Genomic DNA, 27,891 nt, shown 5'->3' with positions numbered 1-27,891 from the left:
ATCAAGTCTCTTAAGAAATTGTGGACTAAACCGCTCAATTTATATGGATTAGTTTTACAATCTCATTATGAACTTTTTGAAGCGTCAAAGTGTCAGTTGCGTAGCTGTCTATGGAAGGATAGAAAGCTCTCAAAAATATCTTCCTTTATGTTTCGAAGATGAACGCAAGTCTTGGGGGTTTGGAACGACATGAGGGTGAGTAATGACAAATTTTTTTTGGGGGGTGAACTAACCCTTTAACTTTTTGTTTGCATGATTCTGCCGTGCATCAATGCACCTCTGCGCATTATATTGAGTTTCACACAAGATTTATCCCAGTGACTTGAATCGAATCATGCATTTAAAAGATTAATCGATTTGTTCTGTGATCCTTTCTGCAGGTTACATTGTTATGCCAGTAGGTAGCGACAAAGTGCCTTTTTCCAATAAGTCATTGAAGACAAAGCCATTATTTTTATAAAAATTTGCATGACTATAAATCTACTAAAACGTTTAATAACGCTCTTCATTTACATTTTTTATAATCAGTCACTTAAAAGTAAAACTGAATCGTTTGTTAAATGGGCGTGTTCGTTCGGTAGGTCCAACCAATAATATTGCTCCCTCATAAGCCGCAGTCGCTTTCTGTTGGTTCGTGTGTCAGTTTAGGGGTGCGTCTCAATCAGCCCCCTAGTCCAGTAGTCAGGGCACTGATCAGGGAGTCAGCCCATTGACTGATTTCCTGATCAGTTCCCTGACTACTGAACTAGGGGGCTGATAGAGACGCACCCTAGGGAAAGCAGTCACACGCTTCAAAGGGGAGAGACTTCTGCAAACGAAACATTTGATTCAGTGCATGGAAATGAACAAGGATTCGTTCACTTAAATGATTCATTCAAAAACACCGATTCGTTAACAGCACCACTGTGATCCACTACTTCGACACAGCTACATGTTTTGGATACAGTCTTTGGAGACCGTTTTTGCGAGAAAAAAAACTTAAACTGGCTTTCGCAACAGACCGCAGATCCTTATCGATGGAAACTTTTTAGTCACGGAAACATTATTCTTCTGTGTTTCTGGTTTTGGGTCCTTTGCGCTGCTGTCCCAGCTAATGTGTGTTGCAGTGGGTCGCGGTCCAGTATAAGATTGATGTTATCAGAGCCGCCGTTTAATATGTTTTAAAGTATCTGTTTCCAAACGCTGGCAGCATCACGTGCAAACCTGCCAACGCCTTTTCTCTCTTTGGCTTCGTTATTCTTCAAGCGCTAGGAAAATTACCACCACGTTCGATTTTAAAGGTTTTTATTAGTTTTTATAAACGTTTCGAAAATGGGTTGCACGTTAAGTGCTGAAGATAAAGAAGCGATGGAGAGGAGTAAGATGATTGATCGGAACCTGCGAGAGGACGGAGAGAAAGCGTCCAGAGAAGTCAAACTACTGCTGCTCGGTATGATACAATAGACTTTCTTAATACTATTGCTCAATAATTCATGCTCTGTTGCGACTACAATGTGTGTTTTCTTCTGTCATATCTCTGTCTTATGCGATTTCGTAGCTTCAACTCGATTGTCTTCATGCAAAGCTGTCCAAAAAGTGAAATGAACTTATCACTGCAAATATTCACGATAAAATGAAAGGCAGCAATACAACTTAAGTAGGCCCATTCAGCTGAAATGTTTTGCAGAGTGTTAAACTAACGCCGACAACCTGTTGAATATGATTCAAACTGTGGGTTCAGAATGTGTTGTTTGTAGCCTACTAGTAGGCTATTGGCTCAGTGTGCTGTCAAAACATGTATTCCCTCGGAAATCCTCCCACGGTGTCCCAAAACATCTAGTGAGCATCACATTTTAATACCATATTTATCCTACAGCATTTGGCTGCTCTGTGTGACATGATAACCAAACCCACACTCACACACCCAGGAATCACAGCAGTGTGATGGAGGAAAATAGCGGAAAGTAATGGTGTGATTGTGGCAGCATTCCAGCTGTCAAAGCCTGATGGAATGCAGAAGATAATAGCTGTTTTGGACCATTAGAGTGACAAAATACCGGTGTTTTGTCTGTCTGTTTGTTTTTGGATACTTTATTGGTAGCATACTAATTTTCAGAGACACCCTATAGAATCAGAATCAGAATCAGAAAGAGCTTTATTGCCAAGTGTGCTTGCACACACAAGGAATTGTTCTTGGTGCTGAAGCTTCCAGTGCACATGTACAATACAAACACAACAAGAACATAGTAATACAAAGAATAAAAATATGAAAATAGCATAAAAAAAATATTAGGTCACAGTTACGTTTAGTCAGAATAAACATTTACAGATTATAAACATATTTACAGCTAGTGTACAGTAATATACAGTAGATGTCTGCATAGTAACTATAGACACAACTCTCTCAGATAATTTACATTTATTTAAACCTTTAGTTGTGTTAATCACTTCTCTTTGTGTTATTTCTGGGTTGCTTTGGATTAAAGTGCTAAACGGATTAATGTAAATCGATATTCCGATAAAGTAGCAAGTGCTTTGTGACAGGGAGGTTGTTTCTTTGAGTAAACCATACTGTGATTTGTGAGAGGAGTGGTCAAATATGGAATGACATTTGTGATTTTTGTGTGGGATGGTATTCCTTTGGACTGTGATAATCTTCTGCTTGCAGATTCATTGTCAAAACAGGTTGAAACCATTGCGGTAGTAGATTACGCAATTAGAAATGTTATCATCACTCTGCCTATTGGTGATTTTGTCAAATTCATATGTAATGTTTACATGTTTAAGTCTCAAACAGATTAACGATGGCAGACGATATTCAAGACAGCATTCCTGTCAGTGGGTCAACATTTGTATAAGTCTTTGTGTGCATAAAAATACTCTTCTTTTTTTCTTCTCAAGTTATGAAACCCTCTTGGCATTTAAATCGTGCACTGGGGCATGTTAGGGGGTTTGGCTTTTTACTCTGAATGCAGAAACCCACAGTATGCTGGAACTGGGACGAGCATTTCAATGAGCCGAATATTACATGCTCCGTTAAACACAGAATGGAGTTCATAAATAAAAGCCGCTCTGAAAGAACTGTCCACGGATGGCGAGTTCTGAGAGTCATCCTGAATTACCAAATAATTTTAATATCGTTATATATTTTATATATAATTTTTATTTTAAAGGTGCCATAGGATGAAACTTTCACTTTTATAGCTTTTTTTTTGTTGCATTTAGTCAGGTTTCTGCTTTGTCTGCCAGCTCAGAAAAGTTGAAAAGAAAACATGCCAGTTTGTTATAAACTGTTTGAGTTTGAAATGAGCCTTGCTGTGAAACGGCCAATCAGAGCACATCTCAACATTAATATTCATGACCCTTCCAAATAAGGTAATAACAGCCCATTTCATTCTAGGGACAAATCCTAGGGTTGTAAATGGACATGTAAAACCGTATCTTGAGAATGTTTGCCCTTACCTAAGCCACATACCTTCTATGTAGATATAAGAGAACAATTAAAAATATTGTATCAATGCATTCTATGGCACCTTTAATACTACTGGCGAGTTTAGACAGCATGGCTACATCCCTGTTGGCAAAAGGATTGCAACTGTCTAGCAGAGTGACTATGGCTGAGTTGTAATTAGGCACAATGAGGCGTTCTTAGCTTAATCACATTGTGGGAACTCGCTTGTGGATTTTTCTTTGTGCTCACTGTGGCTTTCCTTACATCAGCAGATTCAGGGGCATTAGGCAATGATGACTACACTATTGCTTCTGGCTGAACTGCAATTCAAGTGGTCTGTTTAAAGGGATACTCCACCCAGAAATGAAAATTCTGTCATCATTTAATCATCATATCGTTCCAAACCTGTCTGACTTTCTTTCTTCTGCGAAACACACAAGAAGGTATTATTAATAAAATATCAACTTCCATTTAATGGACACAATTTTTTTTTTTTTTTTTGAAAGATGACAGACAGTCTGTTGATTGCATGAATGCAGTAATCTCGTCATTGCAATGCGATTTCTCTCACGTAATGCTTTCAACTAACAGCAAACACGATATCGAAATAAGAGCTTTGTTGTGCAGTGTAAACGCATCATTCATTATAACGGCAGTTTTGGCAAGTGTACAGATTAACTTGCGCGGTGTGATTGACAGCTTCAGCCATTATAAAGGGAGCGTTCTTTGATCGCTTTCTGAGTTTAATCACAATTTATATGATAGATTATTTTTATGCTACTAAGAGAAACAATGTGAAATGAAGTGACGTGAAGTCACTGGTAGGGCTGTGACGGTGGCAGTTTTTTACAACCGCGGTGGTAATTGTGCCGCCTTTATGCCATCATATGCCGCTTTGCGCTGAAAGGGATGTGGAACACGAGCAGGAAAGAGAGCATCGCTTTTCTAATATCTTCATGTTTTCTCCTGATGTTCCAAAACTGATACTTGTAGTAAAAGGTGTGGAGAGCGAATTTATCTTCTGCTGGGTCAAGAACTTTAGGCTTTGTGTGATTATGCGCTGCGAGAGAAAGCGAAACTAAAAATATGCGGCTTGTATGAAGTGCACTATATACTAGGGCTGCAACGACGCGAAATGCGTCGACGCGTCGGCGGCACATTATTTACGTTCTAGAATGGAACAGAAGATCTAGAATAATGTTAGCTTCTGCTCCCGGGCATAGTGAAAATGATCATTTATCATATAAAGCCAGACCGTGACATTCAAAAGTGTGGGAGTACTTTAAACAGAAGCCGAATAAAACTGTGCTTTGTTCGCTCTGTAACGCCGGTTTCACACTGCACGCGGTGACAGAGCAGGAGCTGTGCGCGTGGAGAGCGGGAGCTTTCACACTGCAGTCAGTGTTGCCAAGTCCGCTTTTTTCCGCGGAATTGGGCTACTTCTACACTGTTGCCGCGGGCTGTGTCTCATGTCCGCGGGTTGAAGCAAAAAAACACACATATTTAACCCCCCGAACGCGATGTTTACCAGAGAACCTCCCCGAAACGCGATTGGGCTTGTTTTGGGCTAGTTTTGAGTAACGTATGGGTGGGTTTTGTTGTGTAAACCTGGCAACCCTGCTGCTAGTGTTCTCTGGCGCAGCTGAACGCGCCACGCGTGTATTGCAACAGACGGTCACATTTTCCGGGGTTCTTCTCCGACCCCAGTACGTCTCGTGCTTTTATTTATTATGGGCTGCATATATCTCCTGTATATGCGAAGGAACACTCCACTTTTTTTGAAAATAGGCTCATTTTACAAGTTCCCTAGAGTTAAATAGTTGAGTTTTACCGTTTTTGAATCCATTCAGCCGATCTTTGTATCTGGCGGTAGCACTTTTAGCATAGCTTAGCATACATCATTGATTCTAATCAGCCCATTAGCATCTCATTCAAAAAATGACCAAAGACACTTTCAATATTTTTCCTATTTAAAACTTGACTCTTCTACAGTTACATCGTGTGCTAAGACAAACTGAAAATTAAAAGTGGTCCAAATCCAACAAATCTCTGGTGTGGTTCTCCAAGGAATAGTCCTTCTGCTCTAGGCAGAGCAGTTGGTCGGCGGATAGGTCCATATGTGAGGGGAGAGAGGAAAATACAAAGAAAAACTCAGCAAAAATCCTTTTTTAGGGTCCAGTATTCTGTGACGAATGGCTGTAATGAATGCACACAACGAAAGGAATAGGGAACAACATTTTTTTTATTAAATCTTCACAGAACACTCAGGAGGAGATTGCTGGAGAAAACATCACACGCAAATGCAGTATCTGGACACTAGGGATTCTCAATATAATAGTGAACCGTTCGGTACGGCATTCACGGTTCAATACGCGCTTGTGAATTGCGTTTTTTTCGGTTTCGCATTTAATTAATTATTTTTCTACAAATTCTATCATTTGCCTCCATCTCCACCTGAACAACACGACATACATTCACATCAAACGTTAGTAGTAGAGTTATACTCACGGAACACTATAGTTATTCACAATCACGAAAGTTCATTATTTGCGTTTTAAAGCCTTGCCGGTTTCATTCGCGTGCGCAGTTTTAACATACGCTTTTCAGAGCGTGCGCACTAAAAGTCTGTCAAACACGTGATTACTGGACTAAGTAGTCGTCTTACTGCGCTAATACTGTCAAATACACACAAGGTTAACATAAACACAGTCGGTTATGTCTAAAGTGAAAGTAAAATCGCATGCGTGTCTGTATATTAGATGCACGCAGGTCTTAAATTGACAGTGCAGTAGTGAACACGCAGTCCTTAAAGGGACAGTTCACCTCTAAAATGATGTCATTATTTACTCACTCTAATATTGTTCCAAACCTGTATTCATTTCTCGATGACAGAATTTTCATTTTTGAGTGAAATATCCCTTTAATGTTAATACAACAATATTGTTAATAGCTAAGAATCAGTGTATATTTTATAGTGAAGTCTATGTAGTTTTATTTTTACATTCATTCATTCAATTTCATACTTAAATGCTGCTGTACAGCTCTGAGCTGCCAGTGTAAATCTTTATATATATTTATTTTATATTATCCAATACACTAGGAATGTGTACAAGGGTTTTTTTTAAGTAAAGTTTTAAGTTTAAGTAAGGTTTTTCAATTCTTTTAAGTAAAATAAAGAAAGAGTTTTGCAATAAAAAATAGTCTTTTTTCTCTTTAACCTCTTGCTGTTCCTGTCGCCTAAGAATAGAATAACAAAAAATGTATGTGACAAGCCATCAGAACCGAACCGAACCGAACCGAAAACCGTAGTTAAAAACCGAGGTATGTATTGAACCGTGGACTAACTGTATTGTTGCATCCCTACTGGACACCGAAACTTTAAAAAAAATTCTTGCCAGGATGAACATTTTTTAGAAACTCCGGTTGCAGTGTTGTCGTGTGGACAGTGAAACCGGAGATTTTGGCTTGTTGTGTCAGAACCGGAACCGGCAATAACCTTAGGGTTATATTGCCACCTGTTGGTTTGGCATGCTCTTGACAGTGCTTAAAAATTATATATATTTTTTTAAATGGAGGGGAAAAACTAACTTGTTTATAAAAATACCCGTGCACATGTGGACTAAGCCTAAAACAAAACATATTTGTACATTACAGAACTACAATTGCTCTACAACTGAACTAAAAAATAAATTAACCACTTCAGCTCGAAGTTGAAGAAGGCTCCGCCTCCTCAGCTTTGTAAAGGGAGATCTTGGGCTCTGATTGGTCTAGAAGCATGATCGACATGTCTATAGAGAGCTGAGATACTCAGCTTTTTTGATGTATGACGCAATACGTGATGACCCGCGACTAACAAAGACGATCAAAACTAAGGATAATAAGAGTATTTGTCTGCATCACATGTTTTGATCTGGACATCGGTGACATATTACAGTGTCATTTGGCCATGCATGCTCACAGACATGTGAAAATGGTCTCATTTTGAAGAAAACAACCTAAGGAACAAACTGATAAAGCGTTTGAGGCTATTAGCTCCAGAACGCGTTAGTGATCCAAACAGGAATATGACTTGTTCAAAGGAATCATTTCCATGTCCGTGATTCTTTTGATAATAATATTACTGTAAAGTGTTGGATTGGTGAAATAAGAGCTGAGGGTAAGAGCTTTCATTTGATATATGACTTGTCTATTTTTGGTGAGATTGTGTGATATAAAAATGAAATTTAATATTATTCATATGATTTTCTCTATGGGGGGGGGGTCATTGCGGGGGGGTCAAATTCAGATTATCTTTTTCTACGTAACATAAATGCAAAAGTGATTGGGTTATCAAGAAAGCTGAGGTTCTAATCTTTCAAACGATACCATATATGTCTAGTTTTGTGCTGTACAACTTATAGATTTTTTCAAATGATTATGATGATGCAATATTGGACCCACGGGTGAGTGGTGAGGGGGTGCAGAGCTAAAGTGGTTTTAAAGCTGAAAATATAAACATAAAAGCTAAATCAAAATATTACTAAAATACTAAGCCTATACAAATAGTACTCAAATAACACTGTTATATGTTTGTTATTGTTTCACATGTGCTGTACAATTTCACTCATTATAGTAATGACAATTCTGTATGCTGTTATTGTTGTGTTGAGCACTGTAAACATCTAAGAAACATGTTTTCTTTATAATAGCACACTTAATATTTTTTCTCACATGTTGTTGGGTTTTTATCTAAATATGTAGCTGTCTTCATATTTTAGGAAGCTGTCTCTCAAAAGGTCACACATGTCACTGTAAAGGTTCCTGTATGAAAAAGAGCTGTGTGAAGATTTAAATATATATCCTTTTGTTTGCCACAGAAACAATGAGGTTGAGTAAATAATGACAGACTTTTCATTATTTTGGGTGAACCTTTTCTTAAACAACTGTTAGTATCTAAAATAAGCTTTTTACTTGTCAACTGAGGGAAGACTTCTCGATGTAAAATGTAGTTTCTGTTTGATAACACCATGATTATCCCACTGGAGGATATTGCTCAGTAGGGGGTTTGGCCTCTGGTGTCTGTCTGCTCACTGCATTATGTGAACCTGCACTGTTGAAAAAGAAAATAAATCATAAAGCATTGCTCTGCTCAGCTGGGGTTGATAATAGTGGTGATCTTAACCACACTGCACATGGCACTTCAACTAACTGTGTAATTACAGCAGGAGTAGGCCATTCACATACCCATTCAAAGCGTTCACAGATGTGTTTGTGAGATTCTGTGGCTGTGCTGCACAGTCCCGGTGCAAGACCAGGGGCCTCATTTATAAACGTTGCGTACGCACAAAAGAAGGCGTACGCCGCTCTCTACGCAATAATTGGTATTTATAAAAAGCAAACTTGACGGGAAAATGTGCGGTTCTTCACGCAAGCTCTGACCCAGGCGTACGCACAAAAACGGGTGAAATGAGAAATGGCGACACCGTCGGCAGATGGAAGAAACACGTGAAAGTGTGTGAAACTGTAGACCGTTGTGTAAAAGAAATGGCAATACTGCCTCTCATAAATAACATGAAGACTTCACAAAGCAAGTCTTACAATTAACAGCCTACACGAACACCCGTTTGATCGATCTGCAGTGTAAAACAAACAAAACCAAACGAAAATTACAACAGAAATGCAAATTTACACATATTTGCAAAAAGAAAAGTGAAATATGTTCTGCAATAATATTGGCATGTTATGCAATTCATCCTCATAAATAATATGGTAAACAGAACGAAATAATGTGCAAAACTGATAGGCTATTCTCGTCAATGTGTCCGTCTGGCGGAGCAGATATAGATTCAAATAGGAAGACAGACAGATAGATATATAGATAAATAGATAGATTGATGTAGGCTATTCATTGTCCACTGGGGAAAGTTGTTTTCATAGTAAAAATTTCTTCATCAGCTACGGAATCATGGTATTCATGCATATGCCTTTAGTTTGTTTTATTTTTGATAAAATAACGTATAACGTATGTCTCAACCATTCAGAAAGCTGCAAGACTTTCCATTTGCACTGAACTATTTCCCATTTCCACGTAGATTATAACCGACATCTGTAGCTTGTCAGATGCAATTAAATGGATGGAAATAAAATGCCCCATCACAATGCGTAATGACGCACAATGGCTGATTTTGCGCTCTTAGAAGATGTGGCAAATGGAAGGAGTCAGAGTGAACGCATCTTCAGACAGCAAGAAGACTTGCTGGCAAACGAGGACACACTCAGGCGATGGTGCGCTAGACGCTTTTTTGCCTCGACTTTGATGTCCGACCATTTCTTTTTTATTTCGGCCACGGTCCAAGGTTGTAAGGGCTACAGCATTTACGGCGTCTGCAACATTTTGCCACTCAAGTGCCTTTTTGGCATTAGTAATTGCCAATTAGGCCTACTGTGCCCTCCAAAACAACATTTTTCTCATCTTTTCCACCCCGCCAACGATAACTTCTACTTCACATTGAGTGAGGTTACGTTTTTTTGATTTCATCTCTGTGTTTGCCATGATTTCGCAATCGATGAATATTAACTTGGGGGCGTTTTGCGGACTATTTATAGGCAACTATGGGCGTGACATGAAGCCGCAAAAGCTACGCTACATTTAGAATTGATTGTGATTTATTAAGGGAAAACTGCGTAGGATGTGCGTGCGCACGGTTTTATAAATCCGAATATTTCTGTGCGTACGCACGTCCTATGTTTCATCCGTACGCCACTTCTGACGCAAATCCTACGCAAAGTTTTATAAATGAGGCCCCTGATGCTCGGACAGAATCCAGACATTGTGTGGCTCTCACTCCAGAGTTATTAGGAAAAAGTGTTGAAGTTCTGATCTAGCATCCAGTTTTTGTGCAGTGAACGATTACACTGACTTTGGCTGATCCTAAATCAGTTCTGTCACAATGAGAGCCTTGAAATTAGTGAGTTAGCCAGTTAGCTTAGTGATAAAACCACACAAAGTTAGCCTATAGGAGCCCAACTCCTATAGGCAGAATGTCTTTGTTTATTTTCTCCTCATGGTTTTGTATTTTATTTAATATTTATATTAGGGATGGAACGATTACTGGTTTCACGATAAAACCACGATAAAATGTACTGACGGTTAGTAATATCGTTTAAAATATAATTATCAATAAAACCGCGTGATTATCACGATTTTGAAAACTTGCGGTAAATCTTGTCCAGTCAGCGTCTGGTGCAGGAGCAGCGCGCAACATTTTTTTTTGAATTAGAAGAAATGGCAGAAGGCAGTGACAGAACTCGGGGGATTGTTCAGCCTTCTAAAAGGACCAAATATGTGGTCATATTTTGGCTTTTACGAAAGTCCTGAGTGAAACTTAATCGAAGATGGTCACCCTGTCTGCAGAACATGCAAGAAGAAAGTCGCTGTAATAGGGGAAACACTCCAAATCTACGAACGCAAGGCAAGTGGACTTTGACCTCATAACACAACTACGTCTGGGAAATAATAACGTGAAGCTTGAGCCAAAGACGAACAAAGTTTACACGAAGTTTACACGAAGTTCAGACAGGACAAGGGTGACATTTAAGGGATAATTATCAGGGCTCGCCATTTGTGGGTGTATTTCGTCAAAAACGGTTGGGGAGGTGAGGTGGGGTATTTGGGGTTGGTGATTGGCACAAATATCGATTTCGATCTTGATTCAGTATCAATTCATATGTGTATAGCCTACTCTACATATAAGAAAAAATAAGTTTGCCTTAGCACTATTTTAAACTTTTATTGGGTTAAATTATATTTGCTCGCATTCATTAATATTCACTATTATCATGAAAAATATTAGGATGTAAGTTATTAACGTTTTAAAATTTCACATTTAAAGAAATCTAGTGTTTGATCATGTCTAAATATTTATTAAAATGCAAAACCTAAAAATAAGTAAGCAGTTATGATCTGCAATACTTTTTTGAGCAACTAGATTAGATACATGTATTAAAGAGCCATATAGGCACCTATAGTGGGTAAACCATGGCATTACAAATGAAATATATTACTTTTCCAGCCACATAATGACTCTAATTTGCCTCTTTGCATTAGAATTCTCTATTTTAACCTTAATCACTACACTAATTCTAATATAAATAAGAAAAATATTAGAAGAATTTTTTTTAAATTAATTAAATGGTCATTAATGGACCATAATTATTGCACAAATAGTAGGCCTATTTAGTACCAAAAGATCTCCTCAAAATATTAAATAAATATTATTAAACTAAAATATAGAACACTTAACTATCCGTTCAAATGTATTGACACAGCGCTGGTTTGTTTGGAACTATTGAGAGCTCGATGAACCGCGTTTACAGCACGCGCCGCCGGGAGATGAGGGCATGTCGCAACTCTGTTTTTCAATGCCTCTGGCTTTAACTGTTATGCCACATTAGCGCCAAAACGCTATTTATTGTTTGAATTTCGTATTAAAACTTAAAAAGCTTAGAGTTTGTTTCATATCAAAAGAAGGTTTGGCAATTTGAGAGCGAGAGACGTGTGTGGGTGACAGAGAGACGGAGGGAGAGCAGGGAAAGGAAATGCAGCTGAACGAATAGCCCGCTGCGTGTTTTAAATAGCGTAAAATAAAAAAAAAAGAATAACAACACGCAATATGTGGCATTGATTTCAGTGGTATACCACCGCCACAAATAAGTATATGTGTGGGAAACACTGACATAACCTTATCAGAGCTAAATAGGCCTATTTGATGACCTGTCATGGTATACATTTCATGTAGACTTCATTTGGGTGTGTACAATGCTCATTTACATATAAACAACAACAAAATTTGTTTTCAGTGTGTACATCTGTTCTTTTTGAACAATTTCATCTCATTTGAACAAAACCGTGATAATATTGGTAACCGTGATAATTTGTGTCACTATAATCATGATGTGAAATTTCCATACCTTTTCATCCCTTATTTATATATATATATATATATATATATATATATATATATGGACCAAATTGCTTGTTTATTTTACCATGCAACATATATGTGAATGAAATTAAACTGTTTTTTTAGGGCTGTCCCTGACTAAAGATTTTTCTAGTCAACTAGTAGTCATTCATTTAAGCCATTAGTCGACCAATCGCACGTTTATTACTTAAATATATAAACTGGGGGCGGAAGCCTATTCCGCACTCAAGCGCACACATAAAGCTTACCGCAAAGCACCGGCAAAAGTAATTATTATGAATGTGTCTAAAAAAATTGCCATTTTAATTACATTTTAAGCTTTCTATAGATATATTTCTCATGTCTGTGAAGCAAGTAGCATAAGCTGAGTTTCCGTTAATTTTGTGACATACTCCAGTTTACAGAGACTGAGATGGCAGATAGCGCATCCTGTTTGTTTTCTTTATTTTACAAAAACAAGAGGTTTTGTTGTTAATGTGAGTTTACACAAATAAAAGTAGACCCTTAAGCGTTTCGATGGATGCATCACTCTTATGATACAGGTATGAACAAAAACTGAATTTTAAGTTGTTTCCGCTGTTATCAGAAAAAAAAATGCAAATGCAAATCGTGCAGATGCCTCAATTACATAATGTAAGCGCGCTAAAACTTGGCTTCCTCACTCCACACAAACACTTGGATATACGCCTAATAATAGCACACATTTATCTAGGTTAACCTTATAACAGTTTATGTAAAGTTAATACTACTTGCATGAATAAGCCATATTTGAGGTTGATGTTAGACGAACGTTTGGATTTCCTGATCGACACACTGTAATTACCACAAGAATGATAAGTTAATGATCTGTCCGGATTGCGTGACTTCACCACTTCCTGTCGAGTTGCAACTAACTGACTGCTAAAATATTGTTGACTAGGCTTTTTCTAGTCGACTACTAGGGTGCAGCCCGGAAGTTTTTATAAGGTACCTTTTTTTGCAATAATAAATAATTACAATATAATTTAAATATATCCCCCCCCCCCCTCAGCTTCTGATCTAATTAAGCCAAATCTATGATGCTGTCAGATTATATTGCTGATTTTACTTATGTTAATGATATTAGTAACAATGTCAGATCCAGTTCATATAACCAAATTGTAATGATACGTGTAGAAATTTAACTGATTCAGCTTTTTTGGCTGAACTACTTTAAAAAACCCAGATCTCGCTTGCTTAAAGGGGCTATATGCGTTTTTCTGAAATTTAAACTTGCGACTGACACCTGTGGCCAAAAAATAGAACTGCTCTTATTTTCTGCTCGCTCTCGCAGCGGTGGTGACGTCACATCCGCAGACAGCGCGGGAAAAACCTACCCGCCAGAAAATAGGTAAAATAGGATACAGGCTTATAGGTGCACCCACTGTGAGCGGACAAGGTGTCAGTATGCTCATCAGGAGATGTTTGAGTCATAAATGGTAAAATAAAAAGGCTATTGTTACGTTTATTTTGGGGAAAAAGTTGCATATAGCCCCTTTAACTAATCACTGTTGGAAAGGTCAATAGTTTTGTGTGTTCTCTATCTATTTTGAGTCCATCACTGATTTTAAGTCCATGGCTGATTTTAAAGAACTTTTTCAGTTTCTTTCAGCCATTAATAACTCATTGAGCTTTTACTTGTGCCAAGGCCTCATCAGACGTGGCAGGACGATTTGGCCGTCTCACTCTCGGCTGAAGCATGCCTGCGGTTCAAGACGCTCAGAAGAAATTTTCCACATGATTCTCTAGTCCCAATGACCCACAGTTATTCCCTAACCCTGCCATAAATTTGGGCTAATAGGGCAGCAAGCCACACCTCAGAAGCAGACATTATTGATCTAACCCTTAATGCATTCTACAGTAGATTTGCTGCATGTAACCACCAGCACAAGTTATCCTAAAGATTGAACAGTTGACCAAGTGGACTGAATTTTTTTTCCCTGTCTTGTTCCTTTTAAATTCATGGTGATTATTTTAATGTACAGCACTTTGGTCAACATTGACTGAAAATTTCACCAGAATGGCAAGCCAAAGAATATTTGAAGTTCAGATCTTGAAATTTTGATAGAAATTTCTCAGGGCTGTCACAATATCAGATTTTTCACTAGATGGTTATCGTGACCAAAAGAATTCATAATAATAACATATTGTGATATCTATAGAACTATTGGAAAATTTGTTTATAATAATAATAATGCTATCAGTGAAATAGAAATGACAAATAAATTATATTATTTTATAGTATTATATACTGTGATAAATAGATTATATTTATATTTTATAATATATAATATTATATACACTTTCAATTGGCATTGCATTATAAATATACATTATATGATATGAAAATACCTGAGATGACTTGAAGTACACAGATAAACTATAATACTGTCACAGTGATGTGTTAAAGGTCCTGTTCTTCGTGATCCCATTTTTCAAACTTTAGTTAGTGTGTAATGTTGCTGTTAGAGCATTTATAATACCTGTAAAATTATAAAGCTCAAAGTTCAATGCCAAGCGAGATATTTTATTTAACAGAAGTTCCCTTTCAAAGCCTACAGCGAACGGCTGGTTAGGACTACATCCTGGTATTTCCTGCTTTAATTTAAGTCAGTAGAACAGTTTGTCGACTAACCTCCGCCCACAAGAACACGCGAAAAAGGGGGCGTGGTCTTGTTGCTCCCGCGTGGAGAATAGGAAGTGTTGCGTTCGGTTGCGTTCGTATAGTTTGTTTGTTGCCATGTCGTCGAGACGCTGTTATTTTCATCCCGGAGTCAAGTCACCTTTGTTTGGCTTTCCCAGGGACGCTGTACTTAGAGATCATTGAGCGCATGCATCCCCGTTATGGTGAGAGGCGGGACCTTTCCGGTAACGTGCGCTCTGCGTGTGCTAAGCTGCTGTCCAATCACAACACGGGAACCGCTGGCACAATCAGAACTCGTTACGTGTTTCTGAAGGAGGGACTTCATAGAACAGGGAAATACTCAAGCCGTTTTGAGGACAGTGAAAACAGCAGTATACAGATAAGTAAATTGTGTGAAAAATACTGTTTTTTTACACGTGAAACATGAACACATGTTATATTGCACACTGTAAACACAATCAAAGCTTCAAAAAAACACGAAAAACGGGACCTTTAATTCTCTTCATATTTAATCAGTCAAAATGTCTCTATCTGTGTTTTAATCAGCTACAGTGATCACTGGATGTCTTTGTCCATATTAGGGATTTCTTGGAACTTATTACTCATGAGTCTCACTTGTGGACTTTCTGCGCAAGGGCACCCTCCGGCATCGAGTATGAATGAAACGTAAATTACGCTCCATGTTTAGCGCTCCATAATACTCACATTGTCCTATTTTGGGTAAAAATAGGAAAAAGGTACTGCACTCTAAAGATATTTGAAATAAAAATGCGATAATCCATATGTTTTTATCCGAATGAGCAACTTTTGGACTAAAACCCCCAGGGGATGTAAAAAATATAATTCAGTTCGAGCTCGAGTGGATACATTTCAACATTTTATACATCCAGCATTTATTGACATGGGGCATGAAATATACATATGCTTGAATTTGGTGGACGGGATCTGCTACACTGCTGCTGCTGAGAAAATACAATAATTTGTGCAGCTTAGTCAAAAATAACAAACAAAGAAAAGGCTGCTGCTGACATTTGGGATGTCAACCAGATACTGGCGCTGGATAATTTACGTGCCATATTATTATACGTGTACTATTCATTTGACATATGACAGTTATCGTCAATACCGGTATATTGTGACGCCCCTAATTAACACGATAACGATATTTCATTTTTTAAATATCACTGTTATCGTCAGTTCCGGTACAGTGTATCCGGAAAGTATTCACAGTGCTTCACTTTTTCCACATTTTATGTTACAGCCTTATTCCAAAATTGATTAAATTAATTATTGTTTTCCTCAATTCTACAAACAATACCCCATAATGACAAGCCTTTGCTCAATACTTTGTTGAAGCACCTTTGGCACCAATTACAGCCTCAAGTATTTTTGAGTATGATGCTACAAGCTTGGCACACCTATTTTTGGGCAGTTTCTCCCATTCTTCTTTGTAGGACCTCTCAAACTCCATCTGGTTGGATGGGGAGCGTCGTGCACAGCCATTTCTCGGGCCACTTAAGGACATTCACAAAGTTGTCCCGTAGCCACTTGTTTGTTATATACACTGTCAATTGGTACTGCTGTGTGCTTGGGGTTGTTGTCCTGTTGGAAGATGAACCTTAACCCCAGTCTGAGGTCCAGAGCGCTCTGGAGCAGGTTTTCATCAATGATGTCTCTGTACATTGCTGCATTCATCTTTCCTTCGATCCTGACTTGTCTCCCAGTTCCTGCCACTGAAAAACATCCCCACAGCATGATGCTGCCACCACCATGCTTAACTGTAGGGATGGTATTGGCCAGGTGATGAGCACGACGCTTGCCATTCAGGCCAATGAGTTAAATCTTTGTTTCATCAGACCAGAGAGTTGTTTCTCATGGTCTGAGAGTCCTTCAGGAGCCTTTTGGCAAACTCCAGGCGGGCTGACATGTGCCATCTGGCCACTCTACCATACAGGCCTGATTGGTGGGCCACTCTACCATACAGGCCTGATTGGTGGGCCACTCTACCATACAGGCCTGATTGGTGGAGTGCTGCAGAGATAGTTGTTCTTCTGGAAGGTGCTCCTCTCTCCACAGAGAATCACTGGAGCTATGTCAGAGTGACTATTGGGTTCTTGGTCCCCTTCCTGACTAAGGCCCTTCTCCCCCGATCACTCAGCTATAGGAAGACTCCTGGTGGTTCCAAACTTCTTTAATTTATGGATGATGGAAGCCACTGTGCTCATTAGGACCTTCAATGCTGCAGAATTTTTTCTGTACCCTTGCCCAGATCTGTGCTTCGATACAATCCTTTCTCTGAGGGTTACAGACAATTCCTTGGACTTCATGGCTTGGTTTGTGCTTTGACATAAACTGTTAATGGTGGAATCTTATATAGAAAGGTGTGTGCCTTTCCAAATCATGTCCAATCAACTGAATTTACCACAGGTGGACTCCAATCAAGTTGTAGAAACATCTCAAGGATGATCAGTGGAAACAGGACTCAATTTTGAGTGTCATGGCAAAGGCTGTGAAAACTTACGTATGTGATTTTTGTTTTTGATTTTTAATAAATTTGCAAAGATTTTAAATAAACTTCTTTCACGTTGTCATCATGGGGTATTGTTTGTAGAATTGAGGGGAAAAAATAAGGAATTTAATCAATTTTGCAATAAGGCTGTAACCAATGTTCCCTCTAAGCTGCGCGCTTGCACGGCAGCGCAGAAAGAATAAAATGCCGCGCAGACGATAGACACACAGACGCGAAATGTGGGGAGAAATCCATCTGATTGTAGTTTAAATGAGAAATCATTGCAGTGCTCTGTTCTACCGCTATAGAGTTCGTATCGCTACCGTGTTAGAACCGGTGGATGCGGTTTACAGGTTTCATAGAAAGAAAATGATGTCACGTGTGATCACGCAGCAGTGAGTCATGTTTGCGGTCCAAATAGCTCAAAATGAGAGACAACGAGAAACGCAAAGAAGTGGAATAAAACCTTATCATGTTTTAAAGAAGAGTGGCTTGAGTGCACAGCACAGTAACAAAACAGACATTTACAGTTACACCCATCACAAGTGTAGCATGCAAACTCTAAACACACAAGTAACACACATCCGTTTAAATAGATGTGTGTGTGATTTGGGTTTCAGTGTTGTTTAGATAACCATAAAAGAGTTCACATGTTCCCTTGAACATATTTAGCTATTAGATGTAGATGTGTATTTTTGTTTTTTTAAACAAATTGAAGCATTTAAACTGATAATATACTATCAGTTTAAATACTTCCATTAGTTTTTATATTATATTATAGGCTATTATAATTGTATTATAGTGTAAGCCTAATAAAGAATTGATCTCACAAAGGGATTTTTTTAGGGATTCTTGCCAATCCTTGCCTTTAAAACGTTTGAAAATCCCTGATATAGAAAATCTTGGAAATTCATAAGGAATAAACAAACATTTAATATAGATGGTTTAATGCTGCCTGTCGCCAATAAATGACTGTACAAAAACACATTAAGAACCATCTCAGTGTAAACGCTTATTTTTTCATATTATATTATATTAATTATAAAGAATTGAACTGTCCTGGGGGAGATTTTAATAGTATTTCTTGGTAAAGAAGACTACAGTTAACAGCACTGTAAAATGTGCTTAATTTAGTGACTTCTGAATTAACTCTTTTTCATTTTTATTTTTTATTTAATATATCACTAAGTTACATCAATGGTTAAATAAAATAGAAATGGCACATTAAATTGAAAAGTTATAACTACATGATGAAACCACTTTTTTATGTGCGTTTACATACGCTGTACAGGTAAAGAATGTTTTTGTTCAGGTGACCAAAATGTCCGCCCAATAGAGAAAAGTTTTGCTCAGCGAGAAAAGAAATTAGAGGGAACATTGGCTGTAACATAACAAAATGTGGAAAAAGTGAAGCGCTGTGAATACTTTTCAGATCCACTGTATATTGTGACACCCATAGTCTCGGGTAACCAATTAAGTATATTGTAGAGTTACTCCATATCCAAAATGTGCTAAAAAAGTCATGCAATACCTACTAGTTTGCATATAAATGTGAAATATGTTCTATTTATTCCTGTTATTCATTTCTCTCATCAACTGAAAATTACAGTAAAGCATTGGATTATGTACACATGCGTCCACTGGCCTGTTTGCTCATGTTTGTACAAACATCTTTTTCTGGTGTGTTGGACTTGGTCATTTGACTTGGTTATAAAAAGCTCACCTATCGTAGCTCCTGCTGTCCTAACAAACACTTCAGCTGGGGTAACTAACATCAGACAAACCTTTCATCTTCAGGGCATTAAATCTCACCGCAACAAGCACAACGCGAAATAGAGAGCTCGTTCTGCAGCTCATGCTGGGCTTGTGATGTGGGAGGCAGAGGTTGAAAGCTCCTATTCATCTAATGCAGACCTTCTCCTGAGCGTGTGATGTTTGGGGTCAGGCGAATAAACTGCATTTATCGATTTGCCGTATAAACCTCATCAACAACGTTCTGTGTTGTTTGTCCTCTTTTAGGTGCTGGGGAATCAGGGAAGAGTACAATAGTTAAGCAAATGAAGTGAGTGTTCTGATTCGTTAAATCTTTTGTTGTGATGTGGTGATATGCAAGAATGAGACTTGCAGTCAACCTTTAGTTTTTGTGCTTGTTGTGAAAAAAAAACTGGAATTGAGCAGACACCATGATATAGATTGGTTATAAAGTTATATAAATATATAATTATTTATTAAATGTTATAATTATTAATTGCATATTTTATTGTTTTAGATTATATAATTGTGTATATATACATATACACACATTTTACATTAACTTAAACATAAATAAATATAATATAGTTAATGATTAATCAATATAAATATAAAATCATTGTATATAATAGATACTTTATATGTGTATATATAAATATATGTATATTAATATTATAATGTTTAAGATTATATTATTTTATATTATACATTTATATGTTTATCTAAATTATATAGATGTGTGTGTGTGTATACATACATAAACATTACAATCAAAATACATTTTAAATCATTGTATACATGACATATTTTATATTAAAATGTGTATATAAATGATCACCATTCAAGAAATCACATGTATTTTGATTTGCTTTCTGTACTGAATATTTTGGTCTGTGGAGGACCAACATCAGAATCAGAACAGCCTAGACTAGAGGGAACATTGCTGGCAGTTATTATTGGATTTGTTTGATGCGCTGTAGATGTAGTTATCCCATCTGATTTGTTTTACTTCAGGATCATTCATGAAGATGGTTACTCAGATGAGGAGTGCAAGCAGTATAAAGTGGTGGTTTACAGCAACACTATCCAGTCCATCATTGCCATTATCAGGGCCATGGGCCGTTTAAAGATCGACTTTGGGGACCCTGCAAGAGCGGTAAGATACATAAATTAAAAATTCACACAGAATTACCCATAAGCAATCATTTATTATCTCTCGTCTAGACTGCACAGTGCTGGAATTTGAGTACAGCAATGTCTACAAAATTCACCCTCTGGACAACCCAAACCGAGTTTAGTTCTTAGAAAAATGTCTTTTTTCAGCCTTCCCAGGACAAAAGTATTTCTGATCATTTATAATATCATGATGCTCTGAACTACCATAATTGGTCGCAATATCTAAATACAGAATCTACTGATGTTTTCCTTAACTGTTCACCAAATTAACTCAAGGAAGAATGATATTGAACTATTTATATATACATAGCAATAAACAGCATTATTTAAACATTTGTTCTGTTTAAAATCAGGATGACGCTCGTCAGCTTTTTGTGCTCGCCGGCACTGCAGAGGAAGGGGTCATGACCCCTGAGCTCTCTGGGGTCATCCGCCAGCTGTGGAAGGATGAAGGAGTGCAGACATGTTTCGTCAGATCACGAGAGTATCAACTCAATGATTCAGCAGCCTAGTAAGTGCACTTTCTTTAGATGGACCAGTAGTGGAAGTTTTTCACAAGCTATTCTAGCAGAGTGACCACAGGTGCAGTCATCACTATAACATGTTTGACATCCAGAAAGTGTCTAAATAATATATAAATAAACATATTTTTTGTTTGTGCTATATTTCTTTGAAATACATGTTGTTGGTTTGATATTTGTATAATGCAGTAACATTCATAAACATTGTCCAAATAATTTTTGGGAGCACTGTTTACAGAAACTGGCTTAAAGTATACAGTTATTTGAACAGAACATGCCAATGTTTATCTTGGCTTATAAATTTAGATAGTAATTTTACAAATATTGTTTTTACTTCCAATACCTTTGGTTTATTGTACCATAATTTGTCTCCACATAATTATCATGCTTTTGTTTGAAGTGATTGATTGGCAGTAAATTAGATTTTGGTTTCCTGAAAGGGGAAGTTTCAGGTTGAGGCACAGTTCTTTTAGCCTTGTGGAGACTTGTTCAACATTTTTACCTGGTAGATTCCAGCACATTTACTATGGGGACATTTGTGGCTTTCTGAAATGCATTGCACAACTTTTTTTCCCCCTTACAGATTTTTCCATGTTACAGTCATTCTTCCGCTCTGTTTTCGGCTTTGGTAGCCACTAAGAACGTTTCCAGTGATAATAATCAAGAGCAAAATGTTCTCCTCTCAGTAAACTCATGCGTTCATGCAGTGAATATATATAGAGCCAAATCTTCCAATGAGAGAGAGGTTTTGTGCTGTGAGCGCCTTTGTTATAGCAAAACCAGAGTGGCTGGGTCTTGTGGTGGATATATCTTTATTTTAGCCACAGGAGTACTTTGGTAACATCAGGCCTGTACTTCAGTGATTTTCTCTCTCTTTTTTGGTTTTCTCAAAACCCTCCCCCCAACCGCCTTTGTAACAACCTTTCTACACCCTCCCTACCACTGTAATTGTAAAAAAAAAAAAAAAAACAATGTTACACTACAGTTGGGGTCAGTAAGATTTTTTTTTAAATAAATTTGTTTATTCAGCAAGTATGCAATAAAGTGGCCAAAGGTGACAGTGAAGAGAAAGACCTTTATAATGTTTCAACAATATATATATTTCAAATAAGCAGTAAAGTATCGCGGTTTCCACAAAATGAATAAGCAGCACTAATAACAAATGTTACTTGAGCACCAAATCAGCATATTAGAAGGATTTCTGAAGGATCATGTGACACTGAAGACTGGAGTAACGATGCTGAAAATTCAGCTTTGCCATCACAGGAATAAATTACATTTTCAAATATATTTAAGTAGAAAACTGTTTTAAATTGTAATAATATTTCACAATATTATTGTTTTACTGTATTTATGATCAAATAAATGCAGCCTTGGTGAGCAAAAGAAACTTGTTTTTATTGTAAAACTTGTGAAAAATATTAACTGCATGCCTTTCTTCCAGCTTTTTTGTCACATATTCTGTTGAATAATGAAAATGATGGTTGTCAGCTCAAAAAAAATAAAAGTATGTGTGCAAGTCTCAGAACAGGTGCATCCTTTTTAAATGTGTTCCAGCTACTCTTCTTGCGTACTGCACATTTTACGTAATAGATCCTGCATTTTGCGAGAAAATAACGTGGTCATTTCAAAATGTCATTCTAAATGCTCTTTAATCCATCCTGACATATTGTTTTGTAGGTGGTTTCACTCAAAAATGCTCACTATGGTTTGTCTCTTGTCTAGCTATCTGAATGACCTGGATAGGATATCCCAGTCCACCTACATGCCTACTCAACAAGATGTGTTGAGAACTCGGGTCAAGACCACTGGCATTGTAGAAACACACTTCACCTTCAAAGAGCTCTACTTTAAGTAAGTGTCAACTCTCTCTCGCACTTTCTCTCTCACACTCTCACATACGGCCTGATCACTGTATATACTGCTTGTATTTGAACAGGATGTTTGATGTTGGTGGTCAGCGTTCAGAACGGAAGAAATGGATTCATTGTTTTGAAGGTGTCACTGCTATTATCTTCTGTGTGGCTCTCAGCGACTATGACCTGGTCCTAGCTGAAGATGAAGAGATGGTGAGTTTCCTTCCCACAGCGATCCCACAGCTAAATCAGAACTGCAACCTAGTCTGTTAGCAAGATCACATGGCCAATTCAGAGACGCATTTGATATGATGCATGAATTCAAATATGGTAAAAGATGATAATCATGAGAAAAGCTACTAGCAGAGCTCAGTATATTTAGTTTATTTCTCCATAGCCCCCATGGGGGATGTTCCGTTTGTCCTGGTTGTATTGAAGTGATTTCCTCATAGCTCATGGAAAACCCACATAGTTTCCTCATGAGACCTAATTTCTTAAAATACACTATTTTCCCATAAAAGGATGATTTGAGGTTGCATATTGATTTTCAGTGGGACTGAGACAATATGCACATTAATTCTGTCACAGCACAGAGCATTTTTTAATGCAAATCTCAGCTCTCAGTTGTAAACCAAGCAATGTCCAATCGAATGTGAACCAGTTAAATGAGTCTCTGAACAATATGTTGATCTTGATGCGTCCACAGAACCGTATGCATGAGAGCATGAAGCTTTTTGACAGCATCTGCAACAACAAGTGGTTCACAGACACATCCATCATCCTCTTCCTCAATAAGAAGGATCTGTTCGAGGAGAAGATCAAGAGAAGTACACTCACGATATGCTACCCAGAATACTCTGGTGAGATTAAATATAATATTGTACCTATGATTGAAAAGTTATTAAGTGGCTTAAATAACATGCCTTAACACAAGTAAATTTGTAGCTTGCACTTAAACAGCGACATTTTTATGTGGTGATGCCGTTTAAAAAAATAATTGTCATCAAAAATAAGTTTCAGGACAGTATATTCAACAATAGTAGTATGTATTACTAACTTGAACCATCTGTTTTAGTTCAGTCCTGGAAAACTATTTAAATAATGTCTAAAATGAAATTGAACTTCAGATCAGTAAATCATATTTTTACTCAAGCATCGTTATACTGGCAAACGGCAGAGTGGACGAATTATTGCTTGTTTATAAAAAGTTTTAAAAATGAAGAAGGGACTACGTGAGGTTAAGTTTGAACAGATCAGATGAGGGGAAGCACTGTGGAAAAACCTCTGTTTTGTGTCTGCTTGTTATCATCCTTCAGGGCCGGGTGAAAGTTGAGTCTTGCCGGTTTGGAGATGTTTTAGTGCCTCTCTCTGTCTTTATTTTTAAAACACAGTACATTTACAGATGATGGTTTGTCCTCAGTATGTTTAATTGAAATCAGTCCTGAATGAATTGTCTCATGTAACCATGTTATTTGTACACGCTGTGACTATACACATCACAACATGTAAATAGGAAAATGTTGGTATTATTTTGTCACTTATTGAGCAGTAGGCTAGCTGGAGCCATATACCTCAAGTCTTTGTGCTAAGCTAGGCTAACGGTGGGTGCGTCAGACAGAGTTATGGGATGTACCCATTCTCGAGATGAGAATGGTATGTATGGACTTATCTAACTCTGGGGGATGCAGTGAATAAGCTAAAGTCCCAAACAAGTGGAGTGTTCCTTTAAATACATTTATTCCTATGATAGTAAATCTACATTTTCAGCATCATTACTCCAGTCTTCAATGTCACATGATCCTTCAGAAATCATTCTAATATGCTGATTTGGTGCTCAAGAAACATTTCCTTTTATTATCAACGTTGAATACAGTCGTGCTGCTTAATATTTTTGTGGAAACCATGATACATTATTCTGAATAGAAAGCTCAAAAGAGCTGCATTTATTTGAAATAGAAATCTTATGTAATATTATAAATGTCTTTGCTGTCACTTTTGATCAATTAAATGTATCCTTCCTTGCTGAATACAAGTATTCATTTCTGAAGAGGAAAAAAATCTTCATTTGAACAGCATGTGTTAATCACACAAATCTTAAACTTACCTTTGTCTTCTGACGCTCAGGAACAAACACGTATGAGGAAGCAGCGGCCTACATCCAATGCCAGTTTGAGGATCTGAACAGAAGAAAGGACACAAAGGAGATCTACACACACTTCACCTGTGCCACAGACACCAAGAACGTACAGTTTGTGTTCGACGCAGTCACTGATGTCATCATCAAGAATAACCTCATAGAGTGTGGCCTCTATTGAAGCATCATTTGTGTGCTAAGGTAAGTACAACAAAAGAGAAATGGGCCAAAACCTACAGGACTGATCAAATGTTCAAACTGATTCAAATCATGATTCATTAAAGTGCTCCTATTATGTAATTTTGTTTTGGAGGTCTCCTACAACAGGTTTACATGCATCAAAGGTCAAAAAACACTTTAATTTTCTCTCTAAATCCTTTCCGCAAGTCTGCTCTGATTGACCAGATGACCCAGTCTGTTGAGATTGGTTTACTGCTTACAGTGCACATAGGAAACAAAACACCCATTACCATAAACTTTAGCTGCAGGGGCTTCCTAAAGCTCAGCGATTGCATACACTGTAAAGACCGTAACAATGATGCAGATTTTTACCAGTTCAATCCGAGCACAAGTCCGATGATGAGACATTTGAAAAAATAGTTATTCAACCCAAACCTCAATATCAATAATTATGCATTCTTACAGGGTGTGATTCCGAGGAGCAAGCTGGTCCAAATAAACTGAGTATTGACCCATCTTTCAAGAGCAAGCGTTTTGCGTATCCCGCGTTAAACTTTTGAAGGCGGGACAAGTTGTTCGCCGGCAGACAACGTACAACATTGGTGGGCATTATGCAAATATCTTTTCTTGTGATGTAGAACCGGCACACAGTAAGATTCAAAGCAAGTTTTGGCGGTTCAGAGTCCACTCTTTCTTTTGGGAGACAATAACTTTATTTATCGTGCACTTTCGACTTTACAACTTTGCAAAATGTTTACATTCACAAACAGCTATATTACACACTGTATGAAAGGGAATATTTGAAAAACCATAATTGGGGCACTTTGATATGTTTGCACTTATTTTTGGTAAAACTACAGACCCCTGATGACCTTCAAAAAACATGAAATGTGTTAACCCGAAAGGTTTTTTTATATTTACTAACATAAGACATTTTCTATTTACAGTTGTTTATGGAAGATTTCAGAGCGTCACTGGCTGGTTGTCCCTGGTTTTGTCCGTTTCCTCTGGCAGCGAATGAGTGAGAAAGACTGCCACCCCACTGCATGCACCCTTCGCGCTAAATGCGGTACCTATGACCAAGAACAGGATTTTTGAGACTCTTTTATTTCCCCTCATCCTTTTTAAAATGACAGTCTGTGATGGTCATTATTTCTTTGCCGCTTCTTTTAAGTCTTTTTTTCATTGCCAATACTCCGTAGGTATTACATGACATACCACTATGCATAATCAAAATCCACAATGGACTGTATCATGTGACTATATGCCAAAACCCATTAGATCAAATTTCTTTAAGATTTTAATCTGAGGCCTATTAATAACAGTGTATCAGTTCTTATGGGGAAGTAACCATTATTTAGCTAATTTATTAAATATTTAGGTCAGTTTTTAAGACTTTCTAAGAATGAAGTCGCTCTGAGTGAAACCGAGCTACTGTGGAAACTGTCATTGAGTATTATTGTTGTACCTTTAGATAATCACAGCCCAAACACACAGCAACAGGACACATTTTTCACTAATTAGACATGAATCGCTTTATATAACACACTTTATATAACACACTATTTTTGTATTTCTTGAGAACCAGTAAAGGTGTGAACAAATGCTTTTCTCACAGATACATTTCTGAATAGTGTGAAAATAATGACCCTCTGTTTGGTCAAGAACATTTGGGAACAAATGCCATAAAAACAGCATGTTGGCCGGATTGCATTCGCGTCTTGATGGAGTACAGCCTTTTCTAAGACTTGTTTGTGTGCTTTTGTTTAATCCTGTGGATTTCAGTATTTTTTAAACAAACTGACACAATGTGATCTGGTTTGTAAAACCTGTATTTAATATGAAAAGGGTTTCCGTTGATTTGCTCCCAGAACATGCCAAATAGCCAGAGTCACTTCTATCAACAAGACAGCCATTATCCATATATTCCAATACTGGTCCATTGATGTACTCAATGAATTAGTATGGATTCATTCAACAATCTGTGGTTTTCTTTTTTGAACTATTTCAACTATTTTAAACATAAAAAGTGCAAATGAACAACTAACTGTAACGATAGCCCTGAATCGCTAATATGCTAAAAAAATTTGGTTTGTTTAGTTTCTGAACACATTGAGTATTATTTAAAATGTTTTTGCTTTTCGTTCTTAATGGTTGTTTCTGATCATGTATAATTTGCCCATAGTACCACGTCACCAATTCCTGCAGTTTTGAGAAAATACATATGCAAACCTGTTTAAGGAAACATATATACATAATCATGATCAGAAATGAACTTTAACAACATATCAGTTGAAAATAATCAATTTTTTTTAAACAATGGGTCAAAGATTATTATATTATTTTAGTCTTCGAACAGCGAAGAAAAATATACAGATTTTTTCTACACTTAGAATCATACCTAAATGTATTTTACCATTTGTCTTATTTTAATGAGGCAGTGTATCTGATCTAATATTGTGCAATTGCCATTTTTTGCTCTTTTATTTCCTACTATTCCAATTGTTTTTCTGATTGTGATAAATGTGTATTTATGTGTAGTCTCACGATTGTTTGATATCTTTACTAATTTTAGCTGTCATTTTTTGATTATATAATGCTCTTAGCAAAAAGAGTGTTTTGTACTGTGGTTCATTCCAAATTAGATCTGACAGAGGGTCAGTGTTTGAAAATCCCAATTAAATTTTGTAAAAGTGCGCAATTACAAC

General features: G+C 37.3%; 1 protein-coding gene across 1 annotated transcript; it reads left to right on the top strand.

Moving 5' to 3' along the window:
- The first annotated feature begins 688 nt into the window (after nucleotides 1-688).
- On the top strand, nucleotides 689-27,790 carry gnai3 (guanine nucleotide binding protein (G protein), alpha inhibiting activity polypeptide 3). Its single transcript, XM_079826237.1, has 9 exons — nucleotides 689-1,429; nucleotides 19,584-19,626; nucleotides 20,331-20,472; nucleotides 20,846-21,003; nucleotides 22,739-22,867; nucleotides 22,953-23,082; nucleotides 23,576-23,729; nucleotides 24,994-25,204; nucleotides 26,131-27,790. The coding sequence occupies exons 1-8, from the start codon at nucleotides 1,312-1,314 to the stop codon at nucleotides 25,182-25,184; spliced, it is 1,065 nt and encodes a 354-aa protein (XP_079682363.1). The 5' UTR covers nucleotides 689-1,311; the 3' UTR covers nucleotides 25,185-25,204; nucleotides 26,131-27,790.
- The last annotated feature ends 101 nt before the right edge of the window (nucleotides 27,791-27,891 follow it).

This window comes from Gobio gobio, assembly GCF_949357685.1.
Source record: "Gobio gobio genome assembly, chromosome: 10".
In the NCBI taxonomy this organism is placed as follows: Eukaryota; Metazoa; Chordata; class Actinopteri; order Cypriniformes; family Gobionidae; genus Gobio; species Gobio gobio.
This window is presented reverse-complemented; position numbering and strand designations above follow the sequence as displayed.